This window comes from Cibotium barometz, chromosome 22 (genome assembly GCF_041138505.1).
Source record: "Cibotium barometz isolate CiBa-2024 chromosome 22, ASM4113850v1, whole genome shotgun sequence".
NCBI lineage: Eukaryota > Viridiplantae > Streptophyta > Polypodiopsida > Cyatheales > Cibotiaceae > Cibotium > Cibotium barometz.
The window spans coordinates 37118104-37143071 of record NC_141067.1 but is presented as its reverse complement, the minus strand read 5'-3'; the positions used below and the strand labels follow the sequence as shown (position 1 = coordinate 37143071).

Here is a 24968-nt window from a genome sequence, read left to right as displayed (position 1 = left end):
CCCCTTTCTTCATCCTGAAAATTAAGAAACGTACATTACAATGTATGTGAGATGGTTTTTATTACATTTTGGAAAGAGAGAACAAACCAAAACTGTAATCACTAACACTGCTTTTGAATGCGTTGTGAATGAGGTGATCATGTACCAATTCATGTGCTATCAGTGCTTTTGTTCTTTCCATATTAGGGAATTTAAAGACTATAAAAGGGGAGAACTCACCCACCTATTCCTTGTGGAGGGATGGCATTTGTAGCATACAACCAACAACTTGAATTTGGATTATGCATGTATGCAAACTGAGGACTTCCCCATTTAGTTTTAGATATGCAAACCACTTATCCATTGTCCATCAACCTACAACATGTAGAGAGTATAAATATATTCTTATTGTATGCACGAATCCAATAACCTCCTAATGACAATCAACTCTACAAAATGGGTTGGACTTCATTCTCTCTTTCAGACCTACCGTTCTTTTATGGTAAGATCACTACACCTATGAACAAAATTGCTCACACTTCCCACCATGCTTTTATGAGATGATTCCAGGTTGAATATCTGTAGATGGCAGCGGTGTGTACTCTTCGTCCGCTGATGTGTTTCCTCCCCATGCAAAGAACTCAATAAAAGGTTTTGAGGGCACAGGTATGAGCTTCACCAGGAAGCCCACGAAAAGGCTGCAGAAACCTAACAAGACACTTATTGCCCACTGCTCAGCGCTAAGAGGTACAGTATCAGCAAACATGCCCAGAAACTCTACAATAACAACCTGAAAGACAACTGTGAATAGTAAAACAGAGAGGAACACTTTGTTGGTCAGAATGTTGGAGAACACATTGATCTTTTCCATATCTCGTGAATTTATCTCGTTGAAAACCTGTGCCATAATCCAGCATGTCACTTAGTGTAATTAAAGAAATCAGGCAAGTCAATGCTCCAGGCAAACACATCATTAATCTCAAAAAACACTTTAGACTCTCCTTGGACTTGCCTGTAGGAAAACAAAGGTATTGAAGATCATTGTATTCAGCACATCCTCTACATCATCACCAGTGAGATGCAGCAACTCTATTCCTGCAAATTGTAGGACCCACAGAACAATCAACTGATAAATCGCCTGACCCACTATATTCCTCCACATCACATTGGTTATGAAGTTTCCTTTTCGCCCCACTGGTGGTCTTTCCATCAAGGCATCATACGGCGGCTCTGTTGCTAGAGCTAATGCTCCCAAAGTGTCCATAATAAGATTGACCCAAAGTAGTTGCACTGCGGTGAGAGGAGCTTCACCTGCCAAAAAAGGAGAGTTTATGAGCTGAAGGAAATGTGAAAAACAAGGAAGAAAAGGTGACTGTTTCTACCAACAGCATCCCAAGCCCATCTTGCTATGCATGCATCACACTCGACCAAAAACTCACTCTGAATGCACAGCAATGCTGTGCCACACACGTCAGAGTCTCAGACTGTTTACAAGCTATTCAGACGTTTCAGTGAACAACCAGACAAAAACTGTTTGAAGCTGATTAGAACTTCAGGACGGCATGCTTGGAATTCAACACCCAGGCCATCACATGCGCCAGCATGGAGACCTTTCTATATTAACTTAGCACACGGTCCCTCGATGGGACATCCTGACTGCAGAGTGAGAGTTTGAACGAAGCAGAACAAACTGCACTGTGTTCCCTTATAACTGGTTCAAACACTGCTCAAGACAGCCAACCCGTCTCCAAACACAGATAGTTCCTCAATCAACCTGTTCAAAATGCACCTCAAGTCAGCAGGAACAAACAACGTAAATAGGCATACTTGCTTCACACGTAATTCTAGACTTCGTGGGTGCCCACTAATAACCTGGAAGAAGACCGTATTAAGAATATGGAGCAGATGTGTTTTTCATCTTGTAAACATCCCAATTTTATCTTTTTGAAGAGATAACACCAAGCATTGTAGCAACCTTTTCATATGGCTGCAGAACATCGGGCAGTCTAACAAGACAATTTCTTAGCTAAGCACTCTCTGTGAGAGAAGTCAATGGTCAATTGCACAGGTTGGATTAGCATGCCATAGCAATTGTGAGCATCGGCTCTAAACATATGGCTCTCCACGTATTTACTGTCAACCACTTTTCCTGTTTTCAAAACCTGCTGTTGACTCCGGTAGAGGAACAGAGCTTCATAAAGCACCCTAGTCGACAACCAAATCTAGTTCGCATGATGGACCACTCATGCAAATGGACAAACTCTTGTTGATGAAAATTCCAGTTTGTCTCAACCTAGCTTTTTCAGCTCGTGTTCTAGCCTCAATTCAAGCTTACTGTTTCCTTTCCTTTTCATACTGCTTTTGTTTTCTCAAAATTAATTTCTTTCAGCATGGACTCAGCCAGGTCCATGGAATTTTCTCTCGTTCACATAGGAGTCAAAAGGAACACCGTCCAAGGTTTCTAGTCTTGCTGATCCAGAGTTGGTGAATTCCACCACTCTAAAGGGTCCCCATACCCACAAGTTTCAGTTTCCTCTTGTTTTAGCATAAGGTCATCCTTTGCAAATTCCCACTCACCAATTGTTGGTAAAACCATTTCTTCTTATGAAGTTTCTCCTTGTACAATCCATAGGTTGCTCTTACTCTTATTCCAATTGGAATAACCATTCAGTAAGCACATTATCGTTAAGCCTTTCAGAGACACTGCCACTCTTAAGGAAGAAACAATATACTCCATTGGCATTACAGCTTCTAATCCATAGACCAAATGCAATGGGATCATTCCAGTCGCAGTCTTGTATGCTGTTCTGTAAGCCCAGAGAGAATGACAACTTATGTTCCAAGATGATTCCTTATGACCTGGTCGCCCTTCTTGTTGCGTTATCCTCTCTTGGATGTACTATGGCTGATAGTAGAAGCTCCACTATTAGGCTATGACAAGATGACAATACTCAGCCCCAAAGCCACTAAATATAGGGACTTCTGGCTGATCTAGGGTTCCCAAGCCTCCATGAAAAGCTGTGCCCAAGTGGCACACGTCCACAAAGCACATTATGCCAACTCCAGAGATAGGTGCCTATAAAAGGTCCACCCATGTCCGGACATTACCCTATGCCCACTTTAGGTCCTGGACTCAAGGTTGCCCATGGGCTGTCCACAATCACCGTGACCCCTAAATGACACCATTGCTAGTGACCACAGGACAATGTGGCTTTCACACATTGCATTACTGTTGGAAAGCTTTACTCACACACAGAGAGTTAGGGTTTTAGCCGACAGAGTCACACAGAGAGGGAGATGGAGATGGACACAGTACACAGAGAGATTGAGAATCAGTGGAGATGGTTGAGTCAACCTTCCACGTATATCACATCCACAATAATACGAAAGTACAAAGAAACAGATAGAGTGTCCTACCCAAGGAGAAAAACCACATGGGAAAAAGTGCCATTGGTTAGGTCTTGTTCACACGCAGCACAACCATAAATGTGCATTTGCCTTCAAATCCCCCCCCCCCCCCCCCCCCCCCCCCCCCCCCCCCTAGTGTAAGTGTGAATCTGTGTACAAGGTAGCTGATCACTCTCTGTATATGAGAGCAAGCCTAAAGCTTTTCAAAAAGCTTCAAACTTCTCTCTAGGCAAAGCCTTTGTAAATAGATCCGCAACATTATTTTGTCTAGGGCAATAACATAAACTGATCTCGCCTGCATGTAATCTCTGTCACATAATGATAATGGATTTCAATGTACTTGGTACATCCATGAAATACGGGATTTCATGCCACGGGTATAGCATTCTGACTATCAGTGAGAATAGTAGTGAGTGTTTGCTGACAATTAAAAGATCAGCCAATAATCTCCTATCTATTGTAACTATGAAGGCTGCCTTGTATTCAGCCTCGTAGGTAGATGTGGCAATAGTGGGTTGCTTTTTACTCAACCAAGACATGCATGAACTACCAAGAAAAAAACAATTCCCACTGGTGGATTTCCTGGTATCATAATCACCAGTCTAGTCTGAATCACTGTATGCATAAAGCTACAAGCTGTCCCCCCAAGATAGAACAAACCAAGATCCACAGTACCCTATAGATAACGGAAAGCACATTTCACAGCTTGCCAATACTTTGGGCCTCGGCTGTGCATGAATTTGCTTAACAGAGACACACCAAACGCTATGTCAAGCCTCGTGTTACAAAAGTAAATGAGGCTTCAAAAGGTAAACCAATGTTGTGCATGTTGAGCCGTAAACCTGCTTCTACTGGCTGACACACAGGTGTCTAGTCACAGCCCACCATCCATGTCACAGGGTACCTTAATTCCTCTTCAAAAACCTTGGAAATTGTGCCAAAACCTTTTCATTTTCTCTTTTTACTTTCTCTCTCCTGTACATTGAATTTTATCTCAACCAAAACTCAAAACTGACTCAAACTGATTACATATTCTTGAAGCTCTTAGTATTCTGTACAGTATATACACATCATCGGTCTCCGTTTTTATCCACACAACGTGTCACTGGATTATAGAGACGGTATCCCTTGCTCTCATTACTCTAGCCCACGAAGATACATTTGATTGCTTTATCATCTAGCTTTGTTTTGAGTTGCTCCGGCACATTGTTGGGTTTTATGCTGTGTATGCACCTAGGGGAGTGCTAGTGATCATCAGTAGGTTACTGGGGCACTTTTTACTTCAGTTAGTGGAGGTTTTCTTCCCCAGTTTCAGCTTAGTTTCACTTATAATGGGTTTATAAGTGATTTGGTCCACCTAGCACACTTTATGGCCGGACCATGTGAACACACCTTTTAGGTCACATCTTTATGTGGCTATTGTACTTCATTTTATCAACACTCAATACATGAGCAGTCGTGTTCTCTCTCTCTAACTCTCACGCCTCTTGCTGAAGTGCCTTCTAAACCCTAACCCTAACAGCTCAAACCCTACATTTGGTATTAGAGCAGGTTCACCTAGCCATCCGTACCCTGTAGCTGTCCGTACACAGTCGCCTAGAACCTGCAGTTCCGTACAGTACCTGCAAGCGACCAGCAGCACCTACAACTGTCCGTACAGTTCGCCGCCTAGCTGTCCGTACCATTCGCCGCCGTCAGCTGCACGCCTAGAACCTGCAGCTCCGTATAGCACCTGCAGCAGGCGACCAGTTCTGTTCAGAACTCTGCAGCTGCTCGTACAGTCAGACACCAGCAGCAGAGCAGGTTCGCCCCGTTCCGTACAGTACTTTGGTCTGGACAGTAGCCGTACAGTCGACCGTACCTGCTGTGCCTGTTTCTGTACTGTTGTTTCGTACAGCCTGCAGTCAATTTGTACCTGACTACTGTTCCGTACAGCAAACACTCGAGTGTACCTGCAAAATAACATTTTTTGGTAAGCTTTACATGTTTTGAAATTTGGGCATTTTCTCTGTGAAAATTTTCTGGCAGATACAGGGAGATATTCTTGCAAAGAAATCTCTACAAGTCTTTTGCAAGGTTTTGGGTGCAGTAACTTTGGGCATTTTTGGGCATTTTGGCACTGTGCGAGCCATTTTTGTTGCTCTACTCAGTCAGTGGTGCATTGTGTTGCACATTCAGAGGATTGAGAGTGCAGGCATATTTGGGTCAGCTGTATTCAGTGGAGTACAGTTGCTTTCTAGTTATTGCTTTTGGGTTTTTTGATACACAGGTACAGCATTGTGCACTAGCATAATGGCAAATCAACAGCAGAGTGATGTGTTCACGTACTTGTCTAAGGAAGACAAGTTGGATGGCATGAACTACTCCTTGTGGAGTTTTATGCTGCTTGTGGCAAAAGGTCTTTGGGATTTTGTTAGTGGTGATGAACCACGTCCAGGTCCATTGGCTCCAGAGACTCCTCCCCAAGGGGATGCTCGTGGAAGAGGACAACAGGCACAGGCACCAGGTCAACCTCTGCCTGTTCAAAGAACAAATGCTAAGAAGACCTGGGATGCCAGAGATGCACAAGCCTTATCACTTATTGCATTGTCAGTACAGAGGTCTATTATACCTCATATTCGTTCTGCTGGCTCTTCACGGAATGCATGGGTGACTTTGGAGCAGATGTATGCTGCTCGTAAAATGAGGCACGGATCTCATTTTTGAAAAGAGAGCTGGAAAATCAGAAGATGCATGAAGGAGATGATATGTCTAGCCACTTGAATAAGCTGCAGGATTTGAGAGAGCAACTCATCAATGTGGATGAGATTATTCCTGAGACACATCTTGTATTCACCATCTTAAACTCTTTTGCCAAGATCCTACTTGGCTTTTCATACCTCTTTGAACCTCAGCACATGAGGAATGCTATTGAGCCCCTTAAGTATCAGGAACTTGTTGCTCTCTTGTTACAAGAAGAGCAAATCAGGAAGAACATGAATATGAACACAAGTGCTGAACAAGCATTTACGACAGGTCAAAAAGGGAAAGGCAAATCTCAGCCAAAGAGTTCAAATCAGAATTCAGGTGATGGTGGTTCATCTTAGGATACCAAGAAAGGTGATGGACAGCCCAAGAAGAAGGGCAAATGCCATTACTGTAAGAAGCCAGGTCACTACATCACAGAGTGTAGGAAGAGGATTGCCAAAGAGAAGGCAAAGGAATCTGGGATGTCTGTAAATGATGCCTCTAAAGCTCCTCCGGAGACTGCTTCTTTTGTTGAAGATAGGGATTACTGTTTCTACACATGCAGTTATGATGCCTCTTGGTCTTCATAGGCACTCAGTGTGACTGAACATGTATGTACTTGGTATTTTGATAGTGGTGCTTCAAAGCATATTACATCTCGCAGGGATTTGTTTTGTAATGTTTGCCCTGCCCTTGTTGGCAAAACTGTTCAGTGTGCCAATAATGCTTCATATCCAGTTCGTGGCATTGGGGAGATTCAGCTCATAGCCATTGATGGCTCTATTCTTCGCCTTACAGATGCCTTGTATGTACCAGGGATAAAGAAGAATCTGTTGTCCATTTCTTCTTTAGCACAGTGTGGTATGCAAGTCAACTTTGATGATGACAAATGCATGGTCAGAGACAAAGCTAATGCCTTGACCTTGATGCTTACTGGTACATTATGTCATGGACTTTATCAGTTGGATGCATTTCAGCCGGTGGATCAGGCTGCTTATAATGCATTCACTCTTACTCCAGCTATGGTTGATGCGGAGTTATGGCATGCTCGCATGGGGCATGTAAATTTTGGTAGTCTTATGCTTATGCAGTGACATAACATGTTGACAGACCTACCTCTTATGGAGAAGCCTCCAGATTACATATGTGAAGGATGTATTTTGGGAAAAATGCATCGGTTTTCCTTCCCACGTGATCAGGCTCTACGAGCAACTGCAAAGTTGCACCTTATACACAGTGATCTTTGTGGTCCCATGCAGACGAAGTCATTAGGAAGTTACTTCTATTTTGCTACATTTATTGATGACTTCTCTCGTATATGCTGGGTCTATCCATTGACACAGAAATCACAGGTATATGATGCATTTTTGGCCTTTGAAGCACTTGTTGAAACAGAGTCAGGATGCAAGGTTAAGACTCTCCATTCTGACCGAGAGGGGGAATATATGTCACACATGTTGAATTCCTTTCTTGAGAGTAGAGATATCAAACATTAGTATACTACTTCTTATACTCCACAACAGAATGGGGTTGCAGAAAGGAAGAATCGGTCACTCATGGAGATGGCCACATGTATTTTAAAGGCGAAGAAGCTACCACATATCTTTTGGGTGGAAGCTGTTATGTGTGCTTGTCATATTTTGAATCGATGTCCCACAAAGGCATTGGTTTCCATTACTCCTTTTGAGGCTTGGCATGGCCGCAAGCCTTTGGTATCACATTTTCGTACTTTTGGGTGTCTTGCATATGCACACATACCCAAAGAGTTGAGGAGGAAGTTGGATGATAAAGCCACAAAATGTATTTTTGTTGGGTATAGCCGTGAGAGCAAGGGCTACTGGTTATATGACCCACTGTCCAAGAAGATATTTACTAGTCGGATGTGATTTTTGATGAAAAATCAGAAATATCCATGGCTGGTTATGATGCAAATCAGGCTGAAAATGATGTGCTTGAAGGTCTACTACCTATGGAGTTTCATTCCGCAGTTGGTGATCCAACCCATGAGGGTGCAAGACAGCCAGCCAATCATGAAGGTGGTGCAGAAATTCAGCAGCAAATTGAGCCAGAAGTTGAGCCAAATATGGGGCAACAGGCTCCACAGGTCAGACACATACCTAGATGGTACTTGAGGACATTATAGGACAGCCATCTAGAGGGTCCTCTTGCTGGCCGTACTCGTAGGGAGACACGGACCAATGAGCATGCACACATCATGGATTTAAATATGGTTATGGCAGCCAGTTTACAGGATGATGATGAGCCTGATTCATTTGTGGATGCACGAGATGTTGAGATATCGAGCTCTAGTGAGGCGGTGGACACTGATGACCCGCCTGGGGGATAGGCCCCGCACTTACACCACTGGCATGGTTGGTGAGATCTTGGGTGATATGCGGCCAGTGGGATGACAGGCTGTGTGACAGCCACTCTAGAGACTGGCATAGTTATAGCGCCAGCTCATTTAGTCGGGTTCACACTATAGAGAACCCGTGTATGTATTGGTTGAGTACCTTTCATATTAGAGTGTACTCTTATCTTGTATATGGTGTGTTGAGTGTTGAGAGAAGAAGAAGAAGATTTTCAGCCTCTCACCTTGTGTGTTCTCTATTAGGGTTTTGTGTGTGTGTGTGTGTGCTTGCAAGAGCTCAAGCTCTCTTCCCCCCTGCATCTTTTCATGGTATCAGAGCCTGGTTCGTGCTAAGGGCTGAGCTGCAAGCAAGAGAACTACAGGAAGCGGTACGAGGGTAAGAGCTTCAACTACTCTTCCCTATTGTGTTGGTGACTACACCCTTGTCGGGAGCTCTACGGGAGGCACCGGCAACGATCTCTGATTGAGGAGCTTTCTTTGCGGGAGTAAAGCTATAGGGCAACTATTCAGTCCTTCGGACTTATATTTCAGGCCGAAAACGCGTTTCGGGCGCGTCTGGACCTCCGTTTTTCAGAAAGCAGGCGATTTTGAGCATTGCGGGTAAGTCATCGATTCTCTGCAAAACTCTGTTTTAAGAACTGCAGGAAGACAGATTGACTGTGCAGACACTGTGGGTGCTGCAAAGAGGTTACAGTTGCCATTGGGTGTATGTATGCACATTGAAGTCACTGGTTGTGACATTTGAGAGTACTACAGTACCGCTGTGCAGAAAATACAGCAGTTGTGCAGAAAAACCAGAGTGCAGTTTCTGGTAAAATTGTGTGTTTGGCAAGATGTCTAATGATGGCATAACACAGATTGTGGCTGAGAAGCTGGACAAGAATAACTTCCATGCTTGGAGGTTCAGGTTGACAAATTTCCATGCTTGGAGGTTCAGCTGATGGGAAAAGGCTATTGGGACTACATAGAAGGTGAGCATGAAGAGGCACCGGAGATACCGGATATAAATCCGACTGCTGCAGATGTGAAAGAGTTTAAAGATTGGAACCAAGGAGCCAGGAAAGTAATGTATTGGCTTTCCATTAGTATACAGGACACCATGATTGGGCACATTCAGGATGCCAAGTCCCCCAAGGAGGCGTGGGACACCTTGGTAAAGCTTTATGAAACAAATACCAAGGCACGTAAGATACAGTTGAAGAATGAGCTTCATACTGTGGAGAAAAAGAGCATGTCTGTGAATGACTATGCGTTGAAGATAAAGCGCATTGTGGAATCCCTTGCATCTATTGGTGTGTCAGTAGATGATGATGACAAGGTGGAAGTCTGTCTACGTGGTCTCGGGCCACAATACAAGGCGTTTAAGACGTCTATTCAGACTCGGGAAAACATTCCCAACTTTACAGATTTGGTGTCTATGCTGATTATCGAAGAGAAGAACTTGGGTGAAGACCAACAATCTTCACAAAGCAAAAACAGTTCAGAGCAACAGGCCTTCTACACGAGTTCAGGAAGAGGACGAGGTAGAGGAGGCCGTGGACGCAGTCAAGGAGGTGGCCGAACAGGTAATCAGAATTATGGCCAGCAGCAGCAGCAACAACAACAGTCCCAGAATCAACAACAACAACAACACGCAGGTGGGAGAGGCAAATTCAGAGGCAGGGGGAGTCAAAGAGGCCGTGGAAATTGGCAAAGGCAATATAATGATGCACGTGAATGCTATTATTGTGGTAAGCCTGGACATGTGCAGGCAGAATGTTATAAAAAGCAGGCTGACATGCAAAATGGGAAAGTGCAGCAAAACAACTATGCATCCTCAAGCAGAAATAATGAGGATAATGAGAGGTTGTTTGTTATGCAGCATGTCGTGAATGCCATGTCTGAAAATGTTGATGCAGCACAAAAGGATAAGTATGGTATGTGGCTTCAGGCGCTTCGAACCACATGACGAGTCATGGGGAGTGGTTCAAGGAGATGAAAAACCCGGAAAGACCAGGTTTTGTGGAAACACGGGATGACACTGCTCATCCAATTGCCCACGTTGGAGATGTGCAATTGTCTATGCAGAACGGGCAATTATCCACGATACTCTTGAATGTGCTTACGTGATTGCAAGCTAAGGCACTAGAAACGGTCAAAAAGAATGCAAAAGATAATACTTCGAAATGGGTAGAAGGACATGCTTTAAAGCAGAAATCAAAAGAGAAAGCAAAACCTTCTAAACCCAAGAAAAACAAGAGACAATAAACTATTGAAACCAAGGTTAAAAGAGAGGATAGGAAAAAAGAAACATGTGGAAAACATAAACCCAAAAGAGCCTGCAGAAGCTGAGGCACGAGAGCTTGGGAGGATTGGTACCTCTAGAACCTAGCCAAAGGATGCCTCTATGGGATGGCAAAGTGAAGTACCTTGCAGATGTACTTCATGTACCGAACATAACAAAGAATCTGGTTTCAGTTGGCCAGATGATTGAGCAGGGTTTGCAGGTTCGGTTTAACCCTGATGGGTGTTATGTCGAAGATTTCAAAGACAAGTGCAGGTTGGTTGCAAAAGGCAACAGAGTGGATAGAATGTTTACATTGAATGTAGACATGCCTGAAATGAGTGCTGTGATGTTTGCAAATGCTTCAGGAGTTGTTGCAGACACAGACATATGGCATAAAAGAATTGGACATGTAAATGTGCAGAGATTAAAGTCTATGCAGACAAAAGGAATTGTGACAGGGCTGCCAAAATTTAAAGTGGAAGGTATGCAGAAAATATGTGAAGCATGCCAATTTGGGAAGCAAACAAAGCATGTGTTTCCACGTAACAGATATGTGAGCAGAAATGCACTAGATCTTGTGCATTCAGATGTATGGGGTCCTACGAAGACAATATCTATGGGAGGCTGCAGGTACTATGTGACTTTCATTGATGACCACACAAGGAAAGTGTGGGTATATTTCATGAAAGAGAAGAGTGAAGTGTTCACTCACTTTCAGAATTTCAGAGTTTTGGTTGAAAAGCAAACAGGGAAATATGCAAAGTGCCTAAGGTCAGATGGAGGGGGAGAGTACTTCTCCAATGAGTTCTCTGAATATTTGAAGAAGAATGGTATTCGGAGACAGTATACATGCAGATACACTCCGCAGCAAAATGGAGTTGCTGAGCGGAAAAACAGGCACATTGCTGAGATTGCGCGAGCATTGATGGAAGAGAAGAATATGCCGCATTGCTATTGGGCTGAGGCTGTTTCTACAGCAGTATACATCATGAACAGGACTCCAACTGCAGCCATACATGATGTAACTCCAGAGGAGAGGTTTACTGGCAAAAAACCAGATTTGTCTCATCTGAAAGTCTTTGGATGCATTGCATATGTGCATGTGCCAGATGAGCTAAGAACTAAGCTGGATCCAAAAGCTGAAAAATGTGTGTTTATTGGATATTCCCTTGAGCAAAAGGGATACAGGTGTTATAACCCTGCTACACGTGAGTTGAGGGTAGGCAGAGATGTTGTCTTTGATGAGATGAGCAGCTGGTATGCTGCTGAAAAAGAAGCTGTTGGGGCTGATGTGAGTGGAAGTGTGGTTGCACAGAATGCAGGTCAGCAATCACAGTCTTTGAGTGGACCAGGAGAGTCCTCATCTAGTGGGTCTGTTGATAGACCATGGAGTGGCAGGCTGCGTCATAATACCAGCCCTGCAAATGTGATTAGTACATCACGTAAAGGAAAAGAGAAAGTGGTTGAGCCCCTTGGTATGCCTGACATTTCTGCAGGGCATTCTCATGTTGATGGAGAGTCTAGTGGCTCAGATATGAGTCTTGATGAGAAGCTTGGGATCCCAGCTATGAGAACACCTGGTGTAAAGAAGGCTATGGAAGCCATGAATGAGAAGCTGCGAAGATCTGGGAGAGTGAGAAATCCTGTGCAGAGATTTACCTATGATGGTTATGTGGCACATCACTATGCATATATGGCAAAGGTTGTGCAGGTTGTTGAGCCCACATGCATTGATGAGGCTATTGGAAATGTGTGTTGGGAGAAAGCTATGGATGAGGAGATGGATGCACTATATGGAAATGAAACTTGGGATTTAGTGCAATTGCCTGAAGGCAAGAAAGCCATTGGATGCAAGTGGGTGTACAAAGTCAAACATAACAGTGATGGAAGCATAAACAGGTACAAGGCTAGATTGGTAGCCAAAGGATATGCGCAGACATATGGGATTGATTATGAGGAAACTTTCAGCCCAGTTGCCAAGATGGCAACGGTGAGAGTTGTGATAGCAGTGGCTGCGTCAAAGCAATGGTCTTTACATCAGATGGATGTAAAGAATGCATTCTTGCATGGGGATTTGCAAGAAGAGGTGTATATGTTGCAGCCACCTGGTTATGAGGATGAGGGTCACCCCGAACATGTTTGCAGGTTGAAGAAAGCCTTGTATGGCTTAAAGCAAGCACCAAGAGCATGGTCTGAAAAGATTTCTGAATATCTTGTCACTATTGGCTTTCATGTAGCCAATGCAGATTTCTCATTGTATGTGAAACATGGTGATAGAGGAGTTGTGCTTGTTGTCATCTATGTAGATGACTTGATCATTACGGGGGACCATGATGCAGAGATCTTTGATGTAAAGATCTTGCTTAGACAGAAGTTCGAGATGAAGGATCTGGGGGAGCTCAGATATTTCTTGGGCATTGAGGTGATTAGGTCACCACATGGTATTGGATTACTGCAGAGACAGTATGGCTTGGACATGTTGTCCAAGTATGGTATGACAGGCTGTAAGCCTATTTCTGTGCCATTGGATCAGAATGGCAAGTTGAGTGCAGATTCAGGAGAGATCTTGGAGGATCCTACTATGTACAGGAGTATAGTAGGAAGTTTGATCTACATGACGATCACCAGACCAGATTTGAGCTATGCTATTGGGTTGGTGAGTCAGTTTATGTAGGTTCCACGAAAACCGCATTTGGATGCAGTGAGACGCATACTGAGGTATGTGAAGTCTACTTTGCATTGTGGACTATTCTATGAGACTGGGACAGAGATATGTGTACATGGGTACACAGATGCTGATTGGGCTGGTAGTATCTCAGACAGAAGATCTACCAGTGGATTCATGTTTTCTTTGGGGAGTGCTGCTGTGACTTGGTGCAGCAAGAAGCAGCCTACGGTTGCTCTATCGAGTACGGAGGCCGAGTACAGAGGAGCTGCTATGGCAGCATGTGAGGTAGCTTGGTTGAGAAAGCTACTTGCAGATTTGGGTCTATCAGTGGATAGACAAGTTGTCATTTTCTGTGACAACATTAGCACTATACAGTTGGCCAGGAACCCAGTCTTTCATGCTCGTACGAAGCACATAGAGGTCCACTACCACTTCGTCAGAGAGAAGGTCTTGGCAGGACACCTTGACCTTGTTTATGTCAGCACAGAGGATCAGGTAGCTGACATCTTCACCAAAGCATTGGGTACAGAGAAGCTCCGCAGATTCAGGGCTTCGCTTGGTGTACATGAGATGGAGTTGAGCTCGACGGGGAGTGTTGAGATATCGAGCTCTAGTGAGGCGGTGGACACTGATGACCCGCCTGGGGGATAGGCCCCGCACTTACACCACTGGCATGGTTGGTGAGATCTTGGGTGATATGCGGCCAGTGGGATGACAGGCTGTGTGACAGCCACTCTAGAGACTGGCATAGTTATAGCGCCAGCTCATTTAGTCGGGTTCACACTATAGAGAACCCATGTATGTATTGGTTGAGTACCTTTCATATTAGAGTGTACTCTTATCTTGTATATGGTGTGTTGAGTGTTGAGAGAAGAAGAAGAAGATTTTCAGCCTCTCACCTTGTGTGTTCTCTATTAGGGTTTTGTGTGTGTGTGTGTGTGTGCTTGCAAGAGCTCAAGCTCTCTTCCCCCCTGCATCTTTTCACGAGACAATGTGCATTGGAACAAAGCCATGCAGGACGAACTTGATTCTATTAAAAAGAATCAAACATGGGATTTGGTTGATCTGCCCAAAGGCAAGAAAGCCATTGGTACTAAGTGGGTCTATAAGTTGAAAAGACATGCAGATGGATCCATTGACAGGTACAAAGCCCGTCTAGTTGCAAAGGGCTATGCACAAAAGAAGGGCATTGATTATGAGGAGACATTTGCTCCTACATCCCGTATGTCAACACTTAGGTGTGTCATTGCATTGGCTGCACATCGTGGTTGGGTTGTTCATCAGTTGGACATCAAGACTGCTTTCCTACATGGGGACCTCGAGGAGAAAGTTTATGTACATCAGCCCATAGGCTTTGCAGAACATGGTCATGAAAGGAAAGTATGCAAGCTGGAAAAGGCCTTGTATGGTTTGAAACAAGCTCCAAGAGCTTGGTATGCAAAGATAGATGCTTTCCTGCTCACTCAAGGTTTTGTGAATAGTCCATTAGAAGCCACTTTGTATGTAAAGAAAGAAGAGAAAGATCTGCTGGTCACATCAGTCTTTATGTAGATGATCTTTTGCTCATGGGATCAAATGATGACAAAATTGCAGCTTTTAAAGAGATACTGAAACAGACATTTGACATGTCTAATTTGGGGCTCACACACTACTATTTGGGCATACAGTTTGTGCAGGATAACAGAGGCATTGGGTTGTTGCAATCTCGGTATGTTGCTAAACTTCTGGAGAAGTTTAAATTTCAGGATTGCAAACCTATTAGCACTCCTATGGAACCTGGGATGAAACTGTCACTACCGGATGACAGTATTTTATTTGATGCCACTACATATGCTCAGGCTGTTGGGTGCCTTATTTACTTGTGTACTACCCGGCTAGATATTCAGTATGCCATATCTCAGTTGAGCAGATTCATGCATAGCCCGCGATTGTCATATTGGCAAGCTGTGAAGCGTGTATTTCGGTATTTGCAGGGTACCTTGTCTCTTGGATTGCTTTATCCTGAGGGGGGTGACATGCAGTTATATGCTTACAGCGATTCAAATTGGGCTGGTGATTTTGATACCAGACATTCCACTAGTGGAAATTGTTTCTTTCTTGGCTCTTCATGTATTTCTTGGCTAAGCAAGAAACAGACCACAGTGGCCACTTCGTCTTGTGAGGCAGAGTACAGAGCAGCCTACACTACTACCGTTGAGTGTGTCTGGCTGCGTCGTCTCATGACTGATTTGGATATTTCAGTGGAGGAGCCCACACCTATCTATATTGATAGTAGTCAGAGTGCCATTGTCGTGGCCAGGAATCCTGTGTTTCATGCTCGCACGAAACACATTGAGATTCACTATCATTTTGTTCGGGAGAGACTCCAAGCAGGTGAGATCAATCTTTTGTTGAGCACTTGTTCAATACATGGGTTACACACATGATGGGTTCCATCCAAAAAGTATGAGGCAACTTCTGTGCTTTCACCATACATCTTGCCATCTCCATGAGAGACCTTTTCTTTCTCTCAGCTACACCATTCTATTGTGGTGTGTAAGGCATAGTGCACTAATGTTTGATGCCCTTCTCAAGCAAATAATCCTTAAATGCATTAGACATGTATTCTCCCCCTCTATCAAAGCGGAGTATCTATACCTTACATTCAGCCATTGCATTGAAAGCATGTAAACACATCTCCTTTTTCTTTCAATGAATGTGACAAAGTTGAAGATGCCTCCCCATGGATGGTGTCTGCATCGGGCCACATACATCACTATGTATGAGCTGTAATTTATTTTCAGCTCCATCCTTGGGAAATGGTTTGTGGTGTATCTTTCCCAAAATACACTCCTCACATACATGTCCTGTTGGAGACTCAAGAGGCCGCATATTGTCAACCATATGATGCTTCCCCAAAAGCATCTACCACCCAAAGTTTACATGCCCAAAACGAGCATGCCATAGCTATGCATATGCATCATGCATAGCAGAAGTGTGAGCAACCACCGTATGTGTATCATACGGACGCCTGTTATAGTTGTCCAGCTGATACAAGCCATTGCATCATGTTCCAGAAGTGACTATTGCATAACCACCTGAAGGGTCCTTGACTAAACACTTCTTATCTCCAAAATCAACCACCAAACCTTGATCAATGGTGGTTGAGACAAAGAGCAGATTTTTCTTTATCCTGGAACATAAAATACATTTGTCATGCATATATTTGCACCACTGGCTGCAACAAGCATGGCTCCAAGCACCACTATCAAAATACCAAATTACATCCTTGCTGTGGGATGCAATCAAAGTCATATCTTGTTCTGTAGCACTTGGTGCATCACTAGTTCATGTGACCAAAAATGTCCAGTTTGGCTACATTAGCAAACTTCTTAGCTTTGTCATTAGAAGTGTTCGCTATTGCATTGCGAGTATCTTTCTTCTTCTCTTTTGCGATCTACTTTCTACATTTATTTACGTAGTGGCTAGGTTTATGACAGTAGTGACATTTTGCCCTTCTTTTTGGGCTTGGTGGCATTCCCTTTTTCAGATGAATCACCCCCAAAAGAGGACTGTCCATGACCAGCCTTATTAGGCTGGTGTCCTCCATGCTTAAAGCCCTTTGCTTTCCCCTTGTCCTTGGCTGAAAATGCCCTGTCACCACCACGGTTGCTTGATAGATTTGCTCTTGTTTCTTCTTCCTCCAAGAACAAACCCACCAACTCTTCAAAAGAGACAAGTTCACCAGCTCCTCTCATAGAGAGATTGAGAGAGGTGTGAAAGCCAAAATACGAGGGACGCAATTTGCAAAGAATGCAAAGTATTCGTGAATAGTTGTGTGCCTAGGATAACCTCTTCAATGTTAAGCAAATGTTCCTTTAAATCATTCACTTTGGTAAGGTGATCTATCATAGAGTCACCCTCATCCATAGAAAGAGTATCCAATTGCCTCTTCAAGTAGGCAACTCTTGCCTCATTGTGTGTCCGATACATTGCTTCCAAAGTGTCCCATTTAAGCTTTAGAATCTTGCAAGATCGTATGTGTGGAATGATAGACCTTTTGACAGAAAGGCTATCAAGGACATAGCAGGTGCATACCTAGAATCCCATCTTCTCTGCTCTTGTGTAGGAGCAAGATATTCAACCTCAGCTCTTGCAGCTCTTTGAGCAGCTCCCCTCACACAAGTCTTTTGTAACCCTCTTTGCAAGATATAATGTTGACATCGCTACTCAACACTTATTACACATGATGGGTATCTGGGACAACCATATCTTGGCTCAAAGTCCTTGCCCAAGTCCTGGGTAAGTGTGTAATTGAAGGCAAACGCACACTTATGGTAGTGCTACGTGTGAACATGACCTACCAAGGACACTTTTTCCCATGTGGTTTTTTCCCCCCTTGGATATCCTCTATTTCTTTGTACTTTCATATTATTATGAATGTGATGTCAGAATGCACAGCGGAAATGAAGACAACTGCTATAGAGAGCAAAACGCAGATGAGAGAGAGAGAGAGAGAGAGAGAGAGAAGTTGTGTAACTTTGCTATATATACACAAGAAAATCCCGAATCATACAATGGCATGTGTGGGAGGGAGGGGCCATTTTATATGGCCCCAAGCTATTGGTCGGCCAGCCCAACACAGGACGAAAGCAACATATATGCTCACGAATAACTCAGTCGGCCAGGTGACAAACCAATCAGCCACTCCTTCGGGTAGCACAAACCAATCAGCCAGCACCTAATACAGTCAACATGCCTCCCACACCTAGACAAAATGGAAAAAATAATAGAAAGTGAGGAAAAATGGGGGAACACCAAAACTAGGTGGGCACACCCACAACAAAGGCCCTGGTGTAATATACAGAGAGGAGATGACTGCTAACACCCCCTCTCAGCTCCTGGATGTGGAACCAACCCCAGTGAGCTGGAGTGCTGCCGGAGCATCGCCTGACGTAGAGACTTCGTGACGAGGTCCGCCGCATTGTCCTCTGTCGAACAATAAACAAGGAAGATGTCACCAGCCAAAATCTTCTCATGAACAAAGTGATATTGTATCTCTATCTGCTTGGTCCGGGCATGGAAGACCGGGTTCTGAGCAATAGTGATACAACTCTGGTTATCGCACTGAATGAGCGTGGCTTCCTTCTGTGGAAACCCAATCTCGTCAACAAGCAACCTCCGCAGCCACATAACCTCGCAAGCAACACCACAAGCAACCCGATACTCTGCCTCTGTAGACGACAAAGCAATAGTCGGCTCTCTCTTGCCGCTCCATGAAACAGCTCTTGAGTCGAGGGTTAAACTATAGCCTGATGTAGATCTCCTCGTGTCTAGATCTCCTCCCCAATCTGAGTCACTCTAGCATTGGAGTCGGACTCGGTCCTTCATTTCCCCTCCAGTGTCGTAGAAGAGTCCAAACCCTGTAGATACCGCAAGATCCACAATCTTGCGTCCCAATGAGACTTCAAAGGCGTCTACATGAACGAGCTCAACAACCCCACAGGAAAGCTCAAGTCCAATCTGGTGTTCAACAACCAAATCAATGAACCAACTAGCTTCCGATATACAAAGGCATCAACCGGCTCACATGGATCAATCATTGTAAGCTTCGTGTTCGGGTCCATCGGTGACGTGATAGGCTTGCAGTTCTCCATCCCAAAGGCCTCAAGTAACTCATGAACATACCACTGGTGAGAGACAAAGAACCCCCTCTGGGTCTTCCAGATCTCCAATCCCAAGAAGAAGTGGAGTAAGCCTAAGTCGGTCATCTCAAACTCCTTTGACAGGGCAGCCTTCGTCTGCACTGTGCTCCACATGACCACTAGTGAGAATGAGGTCATCCACATAAAGGATGATCAACGTGACTAAACTGCGTTCCAGAAAGAGATACAAGTTAGGATCTGCACCTGATCTCTGAAATCCAGTCCGTAGAAAGAAGGAATCAATCTTCCAATTCCAAACCCTGGGAGCCTGCTTAAGACCATACAAGGCCTTCCACAACCTATAAACCATCCCCTTTGATCTTGGAACCTCAAAGCCTGGAGGCTGCTCAACGTACACCTCCTCGTGCAAGTCACTATTAAGGAACGGGGATTTGACATCCATCTGATATATGGACCACCGTTGAGAAGAGGCAAGCACAAGAATGGTCCGAATCGTCGTCATCCGCGCTATCGGTGCAAAGGTATCCTCATAGTCGATGCCAGGCCACTGAGAATAACCCTTAGCCACAAGCATGGCTTTGTGTTTGTTCACCGACCCATCTGATGTATGCTTGGTTTTAGAGACCCACTTGATACCAATGACTGACCGTCTTGACGGCCTCCGAACTAACTCTCAAGTTTTATTCTTCTCTAATGCATCCAGTTCCATTTGCATGGCTTTCCTCCAAGTATCCTAAGAAAGGGAGTAGTGCAGGTGTAACCAAAGTATGAAATAGCCAAAGCTTCATCCTCGGCTCTTGAAACTGTATCTGTGAGCATTGCCTCTCTAGCGAGCCAAGGGCTGCATATCCCCTCTCATCAATCTAGCTTTGGCCGCTTTCTGCATCGAGAACTGAGGTCCAGAAAAAGTGATCCCATAGTATACATACGAGGTAACATACTCCACAAGCTCTCCATTGTATGTAAACTGTACTGCAGATCTACCTATCCATTGTGGGGAGGTGTTAAAGGTCATGACCTTGGTCTTTCCAAGGTTCACAATGAGGTCCCGGTCCTCGCAAAAGGCCGGTAATGCATCCAAATGCCTCTACAACCCCTCTGTGAATCAAAAAGAAGAACAATATCATCTGCACACAAGAGAATCGGTAGCAAGACTCTTGCTAAATGTGCTCCTAGTCCTCCCTATCTATCTATGTAATCCGAGATCTCGTCAATGTATAGACCAAATAGAGTAGGAGACAAGGGCAATCCTTGCTTCACCCCCATAGTGCTGTGTATGATCTCTGAGTCACCTTCTAGAGCCCATACTCTGCCTATGACTGACTCATAGAGTGTAATGATCCCCCAAAGCATCTCTACTGGCACTAATATGGCCCGTGGGACGGTATCAAAAGCCTTGCGGAAATCCAAAAAGCAGCAGTATATCCGATGCCCGTGAGCTCTCCCCTCCTCAATGATCCCCCGTAGTGTAAAGATATGATCTAGTGTGGAGTGCCCTCTCCTGAAGCCTAACTACCCCAGTGCTCTAAGTCTCTGCTCCTCGGACCATCTACTAAGCTCATGCTCCAAAATTGAACCATAAATCTTGACCAAGGCATGACCAATCATGTAGTCATGTAGTTGCTGGGGTCCATGGGATCACCTGCTTTCAAGATAGGTACAATAGTATTCGATGACCAACTGGCAGGGAAGCCCTCACATAGAGCCTTGTTACACATGTGAATCAGTAAAGGGGCTAGCGTGTCCCTAGCCAAGAGTGTGGGGGACGAGGTTCAAGTGGATGGGGGAGAGGTGGCTTCTCGGGGGCATGGTAGAGTGGTGGAATGGGTGTGTCAGGTGCCTAGTGAAGTAATCGGAGTCGGCACGCGATGATCCTTGAAGATCCTCCAAACCTCCTTACAGTCCCTCCCAAAAAATAGCTCTTATAGCTCCTGCTCAAGCTTGGCTAGGTAGGCTTTCTTCTTCCTCCGTGTGAGACGTTGGAAGATCACTCACGCTTGCTAGTGAGTGGTGGATCCTAGCGCCACGATTCCTCGTCATACTAGCTATTCTGTGGGACAGTCCCTCCTGGTGATGTAGTGGTGGCTCTGGTTGCAGCGGACGTATGGAGGGTGGCTGCGAGTTGTGGTAGAGACATTGCACAAAGATTGAGATTAATTGCATGACTCAAATTATGTGACTTGTATTACTTCAATCAAGTGCGATGCTTTTATAGGCCTAGAGCCTCCACTGTATGACAACACTGCTTAGGTCGTTACAGGTATAATATCTAGATATTCTAATTGAATCACTCTAAGAGTGGGTTCACACACACAAACATGTGTTGCCCTTTTAGAGGTTGTTCACACACCTTTATCCTTTTGTCCTTGGATAAGGCTTTTTCACCAACAACAAGCCCTAAAGCCACTCGAATGGTCTCTTGCCTTCCACTCAACCTCGCAAGGCAAATTTACCAAATACCATCCACGTCTCCCAAACCAATAACATCTTCACCACCAGAGCTTGCTGACGTGAGGACACAGTTGAGCTCTTGACTGAAAACACCCTCCACCTAAGCTATGATACCATATAAAGAATTCAAGGAAACTATGATACCATATAAAGAATTCAAGGAAGATCAAAATAATTGACCAAGTCCACGATTAACAAAAATAATTGTGCTAAGATCAATGGAATACTCAGGTGATCCAAATAAGCAAATCAAGGTTCCATTAAATTCATGATTCAGCACACATTTGTAAGTACAAGTCCATTGTCATAAAATTGAAGGGCTTGAGCGCAAGTCTAGTGTGAATTAGAGGACTTTTCTTTGCACATAATCTTTTTCTAGACTCTCCTTTATTGCACCACCCATCTTTGCTTTATCATTGCTACCTCACCCACCCATGTGTTCACCTTTATGTAGCTCCAAGTGACTTTCGAGATTGCATTAGATTCATGTCACAGCACACAATTAAGTGCATTGTCATGAAATTAAAGCGCTTGAGCGCAAGTGTAGAGGACTTTTCTTCGTACATAATATTTTTCTAGATTGTCCTTTATTGCACCACCCATCTTTGTTTTATCATTGCTACCTTACCCACCCATGTGTTCACCTTTATGTAGCTCCAAGTGACTTTCACCGCTTACCAGTAACCTTAGGACATTCGACCACACCCACACAAATACAAATAGTTGAGTTCTTCCTTCATCAAAGATGTGTTACATAAACATGCCTACCTAGTCATTATGTATAAAGTTTTTAAGAGAATAAGTCCTGTCTCTACCATACGTACATGTCATAGGACAATGTGTACCAACTGATAAAACTAAAAAACCAAACTTATTTTATAGCTCTCTCTCTATATGCTAACTTGTCCGTGTGTGGGTTCATGCCCAATATGCAGCATTGTGATTAAGACCAAGCATGTTTACCCAATAACTTTCAAAAGTTAAAATAAAGAGAAACAGAAAGAAGAACACAGGTTATATGGGATGTACCTGTTATGCATGCAGACACAAAGTTTATGGTCAAGGCTACAAGATTAACAGTAAGCTGAAATTGCACAAACTTTTGGATGTTGGAATACACAGAACGCCCCCACTTTGCCACATTTACAATGGTTGTAAAGTTATCATCCAGAATTATGATATCTGCACTTGCCTTGGCCACCTGCATCTCAAGGGACAGTATTCTTCAAGAGATTTGTTTAGAAAAGAGAATTCTATCCATGTGCCTAACTAGCTGGAATAAGAAAATTTAGAGTTTGAATGTTGGTTTATTTTTTTCTATTTTTCAAGAACATTTCATCCATGTGCCTAAATTAAATCGAATAGAAAAAATGAACTTTTTGCATCAGTTCCCGCAATACCCATTGCGACCCCAAGAAAACATACCTGTTTACAAAAACCAACTTCTACAAGCCTCTTAAATGCCTTGAACACCAACCCGATTCTTACCTCAGTTCCAGCAATACCCATAGCAAGCCCAAGATCTGCTTCATGCAAAGCTGGCGCATCATTTGTGCCATCACCTGTCACGGCAACTACTTCTCGTTGTTCTTTCAAATGCTGCACTAGCTTTAACTTATCTAGTGGAGAGGACCTTGCCATCACCTAAAATCCAAACAAAACAGTAAATAAACATCTCAATCTGGAGGAAAAAATATTAAAACAAGCACATTATGAGGTGAACAAAACATACAAAAGAAAACTAGAGACATCCCACATCTTATTTCAATTTGAGATAAACAGCTCCATCCAAGTTCAGCTTCGTGGTAAGCATACAGAATTGAGCTGCTCAACCCCTCAGTCAGCCAGTGTTCGGGGCTGTCCAGATCCAACATCAAGCCACACAGGAAATGAGCTCAAAGAAAGTGACTACAATGGTTTATCATGTTTTAAAGAGGAGACTTCCTTTTCGTGTTACATGCATTACGTGACACATCTCCGTGTGTTTAGGGTAGTCATGTAGCCAAGCTGACCGTCACGTGTCCAAAAGTGCCACATGACTCTTGGTTCCTCGTGGAAGGTGAGGCACGACTAGAGAGAGAGGGAGAGACAAGGTGATGACCAACACAGGACTATCAGCATGATTAATACAAGAGTTAATTGGGGATTAAGGGGAGCACACAACCGAGTCGTGGGACGCATATTTGTATTATGTTATTCGGTCCTTTTTATAGGAGAGCCCCCCTTTACAAGGTGTGTGCATATGCTACCACCACACATGCCACATGTCAAGGCATGATGCCAAGTGTCCCTAAGAGGTGTCGTCTTTACACATCATTGCTTACATGAGATCCTTCTAAGGGGCTGTTCCCACACACAAATTAGCCTACACACTAGCGGTTGTTCACAAACACTAGAACTGCTTTATTTAAGCCCTAGTTAACACACAAACAAGTGCTAGCTTACAGAACCACCTAGCACCTATTTATTTACTAACCCATTACACATTTTCACTACCGTGAATGTGTATGTACAAGGTTGTGTCCCAAATGATAGGAAGTCCAACACTTGTCGGAAAGCCTTGTACTTTCCTCGTGGCCGCTCTTTCTTCTTTGTCCCTTGAAGCTTGGCCCACTGCTGACGAGTCATCTACAAAGGATGGACGTCCAACACTAGCTTCATCTTCATGCTTGATTGTAGCAACTGCTTTGTACTCATCTCCACAAGGATGAACTCTTCTAAGGTTCCTCGTGTACCTGCACCACTGCAAGCATGTGCTGCTCTCCTGCCACAAGAACCTGTACCCAAAAGATACTAGAAGGTATGCTCCAGATTTAGGACTACTGGGAGGCTTTGGAATACCACATCATGAACCTTGACAGGGTGGACGTGATCTTGGGAATGTCCTGGTTTTTCGATAAGAGTGAGACGAGGATGTTGAATTATCGATCTCGTAGGCTCTCGTTTGTTTATGATAGTGAACTGCATATAATCTAGGGTGATCAGTCCCGTGGATCTTGTGATGTAAAGTCAACTCAGGCTTTGGCCGAGAATATATATAACACTCTTCTTGATCCAAATAATGAGCCATATGGTTGTTTTCGTGATCTTTTCAATTCTGAAACTCTGTTAAGATCGTCTGCATGTGAACGCAATTCTATCTCAAGCAGTGAAGTTTCTAAACAACAACAAATTTTGGATGATTTTTTAAAAGAGTTTCGTGATGTATTTCCAAGTGAGTTGCCAGATGATCCGCCACCCAAGAGGGGCGTTGATCATGTGATTGAGCTATTGCCTAGTAGTAATCCCGTCTTTCGACAACCTTATCGGTTTAGCCAAAATATGAGGACGAGATTGCTCGGTAACTGCAAGATTATCTTAATAAAGGTTTTGTTTGGTCTAGTATGTCTCCATCGGGTGCTCCTGCTCTTCTGTCTCATAAGAAAAATGGTGGCATGCGCTTCTGTATGGATT

General features: G+C 43.9%; 1 protein-coding gene across 1 annotated transcript in view; it reads right to left on the bottom strand.

Annotated features, from left to right (window-relative positions):
- Positions 1-246: 246 nt before the first annotated feature.
- LOC147626573 (putative calcium-transporting ATPase 11, plasma membrane-type) overlaps positions 247-24968 on the bottom strand; it is a 124183-nt gene continuing 99461 nt past the window's right edge. The window contains exons 4-7 of the mRNA XM_086816625.1: positions 23004-23159; positions 22545-22716; positions 992-1290; positions 247-877 (exon numbers count right to left, since the gene is read on the bottom strand). Coding sequence (XP_086672751.1) covers positions 533-877; positions 992-1290; positions 22545-22716; positions 23004-23159 — 972 coding nt within the window. The 3' untranslated portion in view covers positions 247-532. The remainder of the gene's footprint in view (positions 878-991; positions 1291-22544; positions 22717-23003; positions 23160-24968) is intronic.